The following is a 13,283-nucleotide window of genomic DNA, read 5'->3' as shown; positions in this document are numbered from 1 at the left end:
CCCCAGATATGGTCTATTTAGGGTTGCCATAATTGTCCACTAAAACCCGGGACAAAATGTAGGACAAAATCTAGACCAAACTGTAGGACAACTGCAGGACAAAACTCAGCCCATCATGTAGGACATTTAAGAAAAATGTCCTGAGTTTTGGGCTGAGTTTTGTCCTGCAGTTCTCCTACAGTTTGGTCTAGATTTTGTCCTACATTTTGTCCCGGGTTTTAGTGGACAATTATGGCTATTCTGTGCACTAGGAGAGTTTCTTTAAAATGTAACACTTGCAAGAAAATGGTTAGAAAATATCTAGCTAATTGTAATTACTGCCTTTTCCCAAGTACAATGGTATAACTAAGATACATTACAAATGGGGTCTAGCAGCAGAGAACATAGTCATTTTGTGAGACATTTAGTCTTCTCTATCAGAGAGCTCTTATGCCACAACAAACTACAATTCCCAGGATTCCCTAACACTGAGCCAGGGTAGTTAAAGCGGTCTCAAACTGGATTATTTCTGCAGTGTGTTTTGGACCCTAGTATCATATGGCTTCACTGTATGGTGAGGGAGGGATATCACACAATTCAAGTGCTGGCTTGTACTTTTCCTTGTGCTGCTGCCTCATGTTCTGTGGTGGGTGTTGAAGCAGTGACATGGTGGATGGGAGGAGAACGTGTTTTATGTCACCAGTCAGATGTTTGCACCTCAGATCTGTTTTTAAGCAGTTACAAGTAACCTTTTTAGTTACTTTTGAGGGATGGAAAATACAGAGCAGCTTTTTGTAACTGTAGCTTAACTAACTGCTTTGGAGACAACTTTGAGCTTATTTTGAAAAATAATTTTACAAACTTGGTGAGTATGTTGGTTGGAAGAGTAAGCACTTACACATCTGAGAAACCCAATTGCTTACTTTAAAGAGTGTTCCTTTACTTCCCCCCTTGGCTATGAAACCCACTGGATGACTTTGGACAAGTCACATGCTCTCAGCCTGAGGGGAGAGCAATGGCAAACCTCTGAGTAAGTCTCACCAAGGAAACCCCATTATAGGTTTGCCTTTGGGTCACCATAAGTCAGAAACAACTTGAAGGCACCTAACAGCAACAGCTAACTTTAGTCTGTATTGATCTTTTGGCCAGGGTTAACCTGTCCATGCCAGCATTGTGTTTTGTGGGGCCAGTGATGCTGGGTACCATGATACCAGAGTTGTACCAGAATAGCCCTATATGTCAGAGATATTTACACCAGTGAAGAGATCCAGGACATCAATCCTGGAAGCCAGGTGGAGAGCATCTGGATAAAAATTAAAGGGCAGGGAAACAACAAGGATGTTATGGTGGGAGTCTACTACAGACCCCCAAGTCAGACGGAGGAATTGGATGATGCCTTTCTAGAATAGATGACCACACACTCAGAAAGGAGAGATGTAATAGTGATGGGTGACTTCAACTACCCTGATATTTGTTGGAAGTCAAACTCAGCCAGATCCTCAAGGTCTAGTAAATTCCTCACTTGCCTTGGAGACAATTTCATGGTCCAAAAGGTGGAAGAGGCAACAAGGGGATTAGCTATTTTAGATCTGATCCTAACCAACAAGGATGACTTAGTTAATGAAGTGCAAGTGGTGGGATCCTTAGGTGGAAGTGACCATGTTCTCCTGGAGTTTGTTATACAGTGGAAAGGAGAAGCCAGGCATAGTCAAACACGCATTCTATACTTCAGGAGAGCGGATTTCAGTAAACTTAGAGAAATACTGGGGGGCGATCCCATGGTCAGGAATACTAAAAGAGAAGGGAGTTCAAGATGGATGGGAGTTTCTCAAAAGGGAGATACTGAAGGCACAAATTAAAACAGTTCCAGTGAGAAAGAAAAATGGGAGGTGTCACAAGAACCCAAGATGGATTACCAAGGAACTTTCAGCTCAGCTAAATTTTAAACGGAACATGTATAAGAAATGGAAAAATGGGGAAATCACCAAAGAGGAATTCAAACAAATAGCTAGCAAGTGTAGAGATAAGGTCAGAAAAGCCAAAGCACAGAATGAACTTAGGCTTGCTAGAGAGGTTAAGAACAACGAAAAGGGCTTTTTTGGATATGTCCACAGCAAAAGGAAGAAGAAGGAAATGGTAGGGCCACTGCGTGGAGAAGATGGCAAAATGCTTACAGAAGACAGAGAAAAGGCAGAATTACTCAACACTTTCTTTGCCTCAGTCTTCTCAGAAAAGGCAAAGGGTGCTCAACCTGAGGATAATGGAGCAGAGGACAGAATAGGGGAAATTCAGCACAAAATAAGTAAAGAGATAGTGCAGGAATACCTGTTTAACCTAAATGAATTTAAGTCTCCAGGACTAGATGAGCTACATCCAAGGGTGTTAAAAGAACTGGCAAATGTAATATCGGAGCCATTGGCAATAATCTTTGAAAACTCCTGGAGAACAGGAGAAGTCCCAGCAGACTGGAGGAGGGCAAACGTTGTCCCCATCTTCAAAAAGGGGAAGAAAGAGGATCCCAACAATTATCGTCCAGTTAGTCTGACATCGATACCAGGAAAGATTCTGGAGCAGATAATTAAACAGAGAATCTGTGAACATCTAGATGGCAAGGCCATAATCACAAAAAGTCAACATGGGTTTCAGAGAAACAAGTCATGCCAGACAAATCTAATCTCTTTCTTTGATAAAATTACCAGCTTGTAGATGAAGGGAATGCTGTGGATATAGTATATCTTGATTTCAGTAAGGCCTTTGACAAAGTTCCCCATGACGTTCTTGCAAACAAGCTTGTAAAATGTGGGCTAGACAAGGCAACTGTTACGTGGAATTGTAATTGGTTGACCGGACAAACCCAAAGGGTGCTCAACAATGGCACCTTTTCATCCTGGAGAGAAGTGACCAGTGGGGTCCCACAGGGGTCTGTCCTGGGCCCAGTACTGTTCAACATCTTTATCAATGACTTGGAGGAAAAAATTGGGGGAATACTTATCAAATTTGCAGATGACACCAAATTAGGAGGAGTAGCTAATACTCCAGAGGACAGGATCAAAATTCAAAATGACCTGAATAGACTAGAAAGCTGGGCCACAGCTAACAGAATGAACTTCAACAGGGAGAAATGTAAGGTACTGCACTTAGGGCAAAAAAATGAAATGCACAGATATAGGATGGGGGACACCTGGCTTAAGGAGACAACATGTGAAAGGGATCTAGGAGTCCAAGTAGACCACAAGGTGAACATGAGTCAACAGTGCGATGTGGCAGCTAACAAGGCCAATGTGATTTTAGGCTGCATCAATAGAAGTATCGTATCTAAATCCAGGGAAGTAATAGTGCCACTCTATTCTGCTCTGGTCAGGCCCCACCTGGAATATTGTGTCCAGTTCTGGGCACCACAATTCAAAAAGGACATTGAGAAACTGGAGCGTGTCCAAAGGAGGGTGACTAAAATGGTGAAAGGTCTGGAAACCTTGCCCTATGAGGAACGACTCAGGGAGCTGGGGATGTTTAGCCTGGAGAAGAGAAGGTTAAGAGGTGATATGATAGCCCTATTTAAATACTTGAAGGGATGTCATATTGAGGAGGGAGCAAGCTTGTTTTCTGCTGCTCCAGAGACTAGGACCCGGAGCAATGGATGCAAGCTGCAGGAAAAGAGATTCCACCTCAACATTAGGAGGAATTTCCTGACAGTAAGGGCTGTTCGACAGTGGAACAAACTCCCTCGAAGTGTAGTGGAGGCTCCCTCCTTGGAGGTCTTCAAACGGAGGCTGGATGGCCATCTGTCGGCGATGCTTTGATCTGGATTTCCTGCATGGCAGGGGGTTGGACTGGATGGCCCTTCCGGTCTCTTCCAACTCTATGATTCTATGTTCCCTGTGTTTCTTTGCAGAATTGATAAGAACCCTGGGGGAAGCACTTCAGTAAGAAAAGCATTATTTGGGAGAAAGGTGGGCTATAGAATCAACCAGTAATGAGGGCAATGACTTGCACCAGCCTGCTTGGAAGGGAGATGTTTACTCACTCATTTATCGTAATTAGCCCTCCTCCAAGCCAGCTTTGGATTTGCTTACGTGCTCAAATTGAAATGAGAAGAAAGCGGAAAGAGGGCCATTAGATTATCTGCAGAGGACATTGACTAAAAGCACGGGTGGGGAAAGTGCAGCACAGGGGCCGCACGCAGACCCAAGGTTGGTTTTGTGGTCTCTGTACCCCTGGTGCCTCTTATACCAAAATAAAACATCTCCCAGCCTGAAATTTTTTCATACTCCTGGAAACCTCCATGAGAGGTGATCTCATGTCAAAGCAGCACAGTAGACTCCCAATTAAAGACATTAATTGAAACCAGAAACAGACTATATTTGCATTTTTACAGGATTTTGTATTGTTTACAGAATTGTGTTTTTACAGGATTTCCAGGCCAGGTGTGGCCTTCAATCGATCCTGGGAGTAACTTTTTTAAAAATGGCTTGTGGCCATGGGACCTTGCTCACTCCTGGTTAAAAGGAATAAATATGACTTTCATTAGAAAAACAAAAGCTATTCCTTTACCTTCTATTTATCTTTTTATTTCCTGTTGTTTTTCCAGCCAAGACACAGTGGACTCCATAAGCGATTGGGCATTCCAGGTAGTTTCTTGTGGTTGGTCCTTCTTTTGGAACATGAGGTTTCCAGAACTGTAGCCCAGTGGCAAAGTGGTACTTTTCTTTCTGAAGCTGGCCCTCTGACCAGTGTTTCTCTACTCAAATGTCATAGATATGGAATGGTTACTTTATTGAAAAATGGTTTGAGGCATTCATATAAGTTCTATCTCATCCCACCGGCAGGAAACCAGAGAAGGGGATCCAGTACTTGATTGAGAGAGGTTTCCTATCGGACACACCAGTCGGCGTGGCACGCTTTATCCTGGAGCGAAAAGGATTGAGTCGACAGATGATTGGCGAGTTCTTGGGCAACCGGCAAAAGCAGTTCAACCGGGACGTACTTGAGTAAGGAGTTCTACATAATTACTCTCCCCTGCCCTACCATCAATTTAGCTTTTGTAGCCCACTCTGTCCCCAGGCTCGTAGGAGGTTGTATAAATTTTTACTCTTTTTACATTTTTTTAAAAGATAAGGAAGTGATGAGGCTTGTGTTGACCAGCATACTACTTGAAAGTATACATTATGAGATAGGAAGTCCCTAGCGCAAATTTTAACTCAAATGCCATCTTTCAAATAGCCATGCCACCCCCCATCCTCCCTTAATATGGAGTTTATGATATAGGCCTCCCTTATAAGATTGTAAAAATTAAACTTTTTCAATACTTAGTGAAAATGCTGTATATGTACAAAGTACTCTGACTATTTCCGAGCTAATAGAGACCAGAAATCTCCTGATAGCATACAGTGTATAGTTTTAAACAAGATAAGGGAGAAAAGAAGTTATACCAACAGCTCTCCATTGGTTTTGTAAGTTGTCCATTAGAAGAAAGAGAACAGACAGTAATACAACATACATTTGAAAGAAGCTTCTGGCTCTTAAAAGCAGATTATCATACGTTGCCTATGGAGACTATGGAATCACAGTTTCTGACTCAGTACAAGGGCTGGGGAGAGTGTTGTTCCAGAAATGGTAACTTGGGATATAATACATATTTGAGAGAAACTGTTTGATTATAGATGGACCACTGTGACCCTTCAGATGTTGGTTGGACTACGTCTCCCATTAATTGTAGCCATCCTAGCCAGTGTGGAAGAATACTAGGAGTTGGAGTCCAATGACATCAGATGGGCCCAATAATTATCAGCCTTTCTTTAAGCTTTCCATACATGTTCCCCATTTTTCTTATTTGCTAATTTGTTGTTCTTTCCACCCTTATGAACCTGCGTTTTTATAATTGCAGCACTGTGGAAGATGCCTTCAGCTGTATCTTCTTCATATGCTGCATTAAACAGAAAGTGTAAACAATGGTATATTTAGTGGTGGTTCATAGAGTAAAGGGGCATCACTCTTAAATAGGATGAGGGTGCACCTTTGGAACCCTGTCCATGAACCACTCATAAGTCATACTGGTTTTGATATAAGACAAGATGTAGAAAGGTAATATCCTCTCTCCTACATTGACAGTGTTTAATATATGAGGCCGTACCCATTTGTCCAACTTGCCTTTGTGTGTAATTGTCTTGTTTTCTGTCACAGCTGTGTGGTAGACGAGATGGACTTCTCCAGCATGGACCTAGATGATGCTTTGCGGAAGTTCCAGTCTCACATTCGAGTGCAAGGCGAGGCACAGAAGGTGGAGCGTCTAATTGAGGCCTTCAGGTATTTTGCTGATGCACCTGTCCTTCCAGGGTTTGGGGCAGTGTTAGTTTGGAGGCTTAATCTGGAGATTAAGCTATGAGCAACAGGGAGCATGTGGCTTTGTCTCAGAATCTCTTTGGTTAAACACAGCAATGAGAAGCTTGTATTGTGATGCTGCAGTACATAACGTCTAAGGTTATTTCAAAAGGAGTACAAATTATTTCTCTGCTTTAGATTTGATTTCTGTGTATATATTTCAAAAGAAGCAGCTGCTGGACTGTTGACATTGTTTCTTCTGTACTGTTCTATGAGGAGTAGAGAGAAAATAGCAGAACCTGAAGGAAAGGCCAAAGATTTGACCATTCAGTGACTTGACAAATAAATGACAAGTTCACATGCTAGCTCTGGTATAGACACCCTACATCTAGAGAGGCGTTGGAGCGAATCTCTACCTTGCGCAGACTGCTTCCCACAGTATTTAGAACATACTGTGATTGGTCTTACATGCGCATACATCTCCATTTGCATGTATACCACCCACTCAATCCATCTGCCACAAGAAAGGGGAATGAGGATTATATGCGTAGCAATGTATGTGCATACGAGCCTGAAAAAGCCGGACATTCTCACATATAGTGAGAAGAACAAGAGATTCACTCTTTCATCCCTTCATGTTAAAAGACTGCACACCAAGGGTTGGTGCGTGGTCAGACTCTTTACGACTGAGTCAGATTTAAGGGCTTGTCTCCAAAATTATCATTAAGCTTATTGTGCAATATGCACTGGTGAGCCTTTAAAGCACCACAAGATTCTTTGTTGGTTTTACTATGGGGTATCTACCAGTTTATAAAATGGTTACAGGACTGAAGAACATATTTTAAGAGCTTAATGAAGAGTGTTTGCAGTACAGAAATAACATTCGCCCCCAGGAAACTGGGGGCAGCCAGGAAAACATGTACTCTATACCATCTGTGACACAAATTTCTTCCTACTCCCTTTGTTTGCCGTGCTTTAAGAATGGTTTAGTGAGGCTGGGTTGCAGAGAAGCTGGCCCTTGGTTAAGCCCTAGACAGAAAAATAAACCAAATAACTGCTAATGCAGGACTTTTAATTCAAAGTTGAAGATTTGGAGAAGACAAGCTACAGGCTGAATTTGTCTGTATAAGGCCTGGAAGAGGATGAGAAAAGGGAGATGTATGTGAGTGGAAAAAGATGGTCATCTGGTTCCCTAAAATGTGCATTGACCTTCAGCTGGAAATGGAAAGAACACACCAGACATATTTGTGTGATACTCTCAGAAGTTGCAAACTATGTAGGTTGTAGTATCCTGGAAATAAATAAATAGTAATCCTAGATCTTTAAACTACAACATATATCAAGACTAGATTCACGAAACTTTAAGAAGCAGAAAATGCTCAGAATTCACACAGATAGCTTTCAGGAATCTAGAATCTGCTATAGATGGAGTCATTCCTTCAAACTTTTTCTGTTTCATTATGGCAAAACATTGGCAGCTTCATCCATATCTCAAAAAGCACTTACCTATGAAACTCTCAATATCTGACTACCCAAATTGGTCTCTGTTAATGATAGTAATGAAGACTCACCTCCACTGAGTGAAGATAGTGTATGGGAAGAAGAAAGTGAAATGTGCAAGGTGGGACAACCCTTGTAATGACTTCAAAGTTGACATTTCTATTTAGAGTTACCATCCTTGAGTGCATTCATTTTGGCCTGTACTCAGTGCAACAGAAAGGGAACAGCATTGCAGTTATGTGCCTCCCCTGCATCCAGCTTCAGTTTCTTTCTACCAATACATTGCACTAAAACAGCCAGGCAGGAAAGTGAGCGCTCCCATTAAAGATTGCTGGAGGCAGTTTGCCTCAGCGCAGGGAGATTGCTTTAAAGGCTCCTCTTCTGGACACGGATAGTAGTTCAAACTATGATGATGCTGTTGACTGAACTGTGGCTGTTGAGAAATGCAAAAATGATTTATGAGTTATGGACCTGTAATTTTGAGTAAGTTAGCTGTCCAGATAATGATAAGGCTATAGCAGCAAGTGAGAATTGCAGACTTAGACTGAAGCATTTCACACCCTGTTAGTCTGGATAGAATAAATATCATCTCAGTGAATGTTAATGGGCTCAGCTTTGCTGTGAAGAGGAGCACAGTTGTAAATGTGATTACAGGCTTATGCCCGAGGTACATCTGTAGTAAGGAAGTCATTGCCATAATCTGTCAGTATTATGTTGGGAAATCAGTACAGTGCAAAGGGCACGTTGAAAGCCCAAGGTATTGCTATTGTGATAGCTAACCACTGTCTGTTTCAAGAGGATGATATCCTCAAGGATCTGAGTTCTTGCTTTATTTTGTAAGGCAAGTTCCAGCATCATTACACCAAACAGTGGGCACTTTTTACATTCTATATTAGTTTGGTCCTTGGCATGCTCTGAACTCGAGTACAGGTGCAGCATCCCTGGGCTGTATTGACATCCCCAAAGACTTCATTGGCACCCCCTACACACTCTCCAATTCCCCTGGACCACCCTTTTGTCTGACAAAAATGTCAAGTTGCTTCTGGAAGCTTTCAAAGCAGCATTTTCCTTTTGAAACAGCTCACAGGGCTCCTTGATGCTTTTACATTTTTTAAAATTGTCTGTTTTTTAAAAACCACTTTTGGATTTATTTCCCCCACAACCATTTCAAGATGCATTTTTGGCCATCTGATTTGTTTGTTTATTTATTTATTCCGTATATATCCCAGCTTTTCCTCAGTAGGGGCATTCAAAGCAGCTTAATGAATTATTAAAACCATTACAGATTAAAACATGCAAAACATCAGTACAGTCTGTGTCAGTGTTATTTACAAAATAATTAAACAGTCAAATAGAATCGGAGGGATCTGAGCCGAGGATTATTATTCCAATCAACTTGTCCATCCCTCTTCTAGATCCATGGTTCTAGGACTCTAATCCTCTAAATGTTTTAGATTTAAACTCCCAGAAGTCTCATTCCATATGGCCAGTGTTCTGGAATTATAGGAGTTGAAGTCCTCGCCATCTAGAGAAGCACAGTTTGAGAACAATTGTTCTAGATTTTTGCAAGGTTATCAAAATAAAAGAAATAAAGGGAGACCAAAAATGGAACTGAGACAGGAGCTCTGGTGCCACATGCTGCACTCTTAAGGGCTTAACCAGATAATACCCAGCAAACACAACAAAACAGATTTGGAATATTTTGGGAACATGGGAACATGCATTGCTACACCTTGTTCCTCATGGTATTGCTTCTCTTTGTGAATCAGAAATTCTTACAAATGTCCTTTTTAAAAAAAGGAAACAAAAGGGCTGATACTAAACTGGCCATGAAAAGGGCAGAGTGGAAGCCTAATAACAGACACCTGCAAACTGTGGCTCTGGGTTACTGTGACCCTCCAAGGCTCTTTCTGTAGCCCTTGACCCTATCCAAATTTCCTGGACTTTTCTTTACCTGGTCAAAAGGGGCAAAGGGACTCTTCTGTAGGCCCCCAATATTGATACTTCACCTTTTCCATCTGTTTCACAAAGCCAGTGTGGTGTCATGATTTGAATGTTGGACTGTGACTCTGGGTTCAAATCCCTGTTTGGTCATAGAAACTCACTGGGTGACCTTGGATGAGTTAAGCTCTGTCAGCCTCATAGGAAGGCAAAGGCAGAATTACTCCCCCCAAAAAAAACCAGATACTTGAAGGCACACAACAACAACAAATACATTTCACATCCCCTTTGTATTGCTTAATATTTTGGGGGGGGGAATCCATTTTTCAAAACCAGAAGTGGATTTACAATCACTTCAAAACTTTGATGTTGATTTCAGGCAATTTTGGCAGACTTCAGAGGGTCTCAGGGCACAAAATTAGCCTCTGGTAGAGCTACCGCAATTGCCTATCCCTGCTCTCAAACCTGGCAAAGTTCAATCTTCTCTCATCTCTCTCCAGTGCCTCTACTGTGAAATCATCCACAAGGGGTCTGGGTGCCTCAGTGGAACATAGAAAGAGAAATATTCCAGGGCAGTTATTACTGCAATTAAAGACTACAAACCTTTACGAATTAGAGAAGTCAAGCCTTCCTGACCTTGATGCTTCATCGCATCTCTAGGCGTTTGGCTGATTGCCTCGGTGCACAGAAATAGCCTGAACCAGCCAGTAGCTGGAAATGAAATCACAGAAGCCATCAGATGCTTAAAAACAAGCAAATCCCAAGGCACTTGGTGGATTTATGGCAGAGTTTTATTAAAGTCTTTAGCATGGAAATGTTGCATCTTGTAAAGCCCATGTTTAATGGCATCATGAGAGGATGTCCTGGAGCCCAGCGAGACCAGCTATTTTAGTAGCCCTTTGCTCTGCTCTTCTAGGGCTGCATCTGCATTGCATGTATGGATATGAGAGCTGGACAGTGAAAAAATCCATTTGTAAGAAAATCAACTCATTTTGGATGTGGTGCTGGAGAAAACTAGTGAGAATACCATGGATGGCCAAGAACACAAACAAATGAGTTCTTGAACAAATCAGGCATGATCTCTCTATGTAAGCCAAGATGATTAAATTGAGTTTGTTGTATTTTGGCCACTTCATGAGAAAAAAAGTTTGACACCACTTTAACTGTTGTGGTCCAGTGCTGTGGAATCCTGGGATTTATCGGTCTGTTACAGACTGCCAAAATAAAGCTGCTTCGGGTCTCTTTGGAGGTATGCTATTTAAATGACGCATTGGTCCTAAGAGTCTGGAGCTCGCGCCAAAGCCACACTCCGTTCCTAAGTACTGGAGTGCAGCTTTGGTGCAGCTTCCGGATTCTTAGGATGCATGCATCATTTAAACAGCATACCTCCAAAGAGACCCGAAGCAGCTTTATTTTGGCAGTCTGTAACAGGCCATCGTTTGTTTTGGCACCAGAGCCCTCTGACAGAGAAGGCTAAATGTCTCACAAAACAACAATTCTCAGAATTACATAGCATTGAGCCATGGTAGTTAAAGCGATGTCAAGCTGGATTATTTCTGCAGTGTGGATACAGCCCTTGATGCAAAACTATTAATCCAGCCACAGCTCTGAAGTTGATGTCCACATCGGGACAGGCGGTGGGGCCGGCTGGCTTCATACAACTGGCAGATGACTGATGCTGCAAGGAGAGTTTAAAACTTTGTCCATTGGGATAAGTCAGCTAGATGCCTGCCAGGTGTTTGACCAGGTGGAATTCCCCTACCTATTTAAGATTTTTAGAAACCTAAGATATGCAGATGACACAATACTACTAGCAGAAACAAAGCAATTACAGAGGAAAGTCAAGCAGGAAAGTGCCAAGGTTGGATTAATGCTGAACATTAAAAAAACAAAAATTCATCACAAGAAAATTGAAACAGTCAAAGAGTTCCCATACCTTGGTTCAAATATTGATCAGAATGGAGACTGCAGTCAAGAAGTCAGCAGAAGATAGGATTGGGAAGGGCAGCTGTGAAAGAACTGGACAAGAGTATAAAATGTGAAGATAGAACTCTGAAGTGAGAATTGTCCAAGCCTTTGTATTCCCTATCACTATGTATGGATATGAGAGCTGGACAGTGAAAAAAAGCCAGTTGTAAGGAAGTCAACTCATTTTGGATGTGGTACTGGAGAAAACTAGTGAGAATATGATGGATGGCCAAGAACACAAACAAATGCGTTCTAGAAAAAAGGCTTGAACTCTCTTTTATAGAAACTAAGGTAATTAAATTGAGTATGTTGTACTTTGGCCACTTCATGAGAAGAAAATGAATCATTAGAAAAGACAATGATGCTAGGAAAGGTGGCAGGCAGTAGAAAGAGAGGAAGACCACACACCAGATGGCTAGACTCAGTCAAAGAGGCCATAGGCCTGAGCCTGCAGGACCTGAGCAGAGAGGTAGAGGAGAGGAGATCTTGGAGATGTCTCATCCAGAGGGTTGCCATGAATTTAAGTCGACTCGAGGGCAGTTAGCAACAATAACAATGGGTGCATCTACACTATCAAAGCGATATAATTTGACACCACTTTAACTGCCATGGCTCCATCCTGCAGAATTCTGGAATTGGCGATTTTGTGAGGCCCTGGCACTCTTTGGCAGAGAAGGCTAAAAATATTGTAAAACTACAAATCCCAAGATTCCACAGGATGGAATCAGAATTCAAAGTGGAATCAAACTTCATTATTTCTACAGTGTAGATCAGTGATGGGGAACTTTTTAGAGACCAAATGTCCAAACTGCAACCTGAAACCCACTTATTTATTGCAAAGTGCTGCATGCCTCTGGCTTTCTAGTGACAAACTCTAGTGAACTCTGTGTTGGGATGATGGTGCGTATGCCCACAGAGAGGGCTCTGAGTGCCACTTCTGGCACGCGTGCCATACGTTCGCCATTACTGGTGTAGATCCACCCTAGGTCTTTGAAAGCAGTTTTAAATGCTGCAGTCTGTCCTGATAGTGTATTTATCACATCAGACATCTTTGTCCACAAAAACAAGCTTCACTTTCCACTAGCTGTAGTAAACTGAGGCACTGGGTACATAATAATAATAATAATAATAATAATAATAATAATTTGTTTTATTTATATACCGCTATTCCAAAGATCATAGCGGTGAACAGCAAGTAAGCTAATTAGCCGCCATCAGTCTGGGTACTCATTTTAGCGACCTCAGAAGGATGCAAGCCTGAGTCGAGCTTGGGCCCTTTTGCTGGTCTTGAACTCACAACCTTGTGGTTTCGAGTAAATGGCTGCAGTACAGGCATTTAACCACTGCGCCACTGTACCAATATATAGTTTGTATTTATATACAGTCTTCACCATATGACCTGCCCAAGGCCCTGCTCAGGTTCTGGAAACCTTCCTAAAGACTATGGCTCATGTCTCTGTGCACACACATACACTTGCACCCATGTGCTTTGTCCCACAATGTTCAATCCTTTCTCTATAGATCTGTTGTTTTTACACAATAACATTTGAAACAAACAATGGTTTAGTGTTACGCCT

General features: G+C 41.9%; 1 protein-coding gene across 1 annotated transcript in view; it reads left to right on the top strand.

Moving 5' to 3' along the window:
- The window catches only part of LOC149322945 (IQ motif and SEC7 domain-containing protein 2-like), a 235,636-nt gene that overhangs the window by 200,943 nt on the left and 21,410 nt on the right, over positions 1-13,283 (top strand). The window contains exons 6-7 of the mRNA XM_089485195.1: positions 4,806-4,967; positions 6,160-6,282. Coding sequence (XP_089341321.1) covers positions 4,806-4,967; positions 6,160-6,282 — 285 coding nt within the window. The remainder of the gene's footprint in view (positions 1-4,805; positions 4,968-6,159; positions 6,283-13,283) is intronic.

The sequence above is a fragment of the Sceloporus occidentalis genome, unplaced genomic scaffold, assembly GCF_023333645.1.
Source record: "Sceloporus occidentalis isolate IW3139 unplaced genomic scaffold, rSceOcc1.0.p SCAF_1, whole genome shotgun sequence".
Classification (NCBI taxonomy): Eukaryota; Metazoa; Chordata; class Lepidosauria; order Squamata; family Phrynosomatidae; genus Sceloporus; species Sceloporus occidentalis.
The sequence above is the reverse complement of the archived record's forward strand: the minus strand, read 5'-3'. Positions and strand labels throughout refer to the sequence as shown.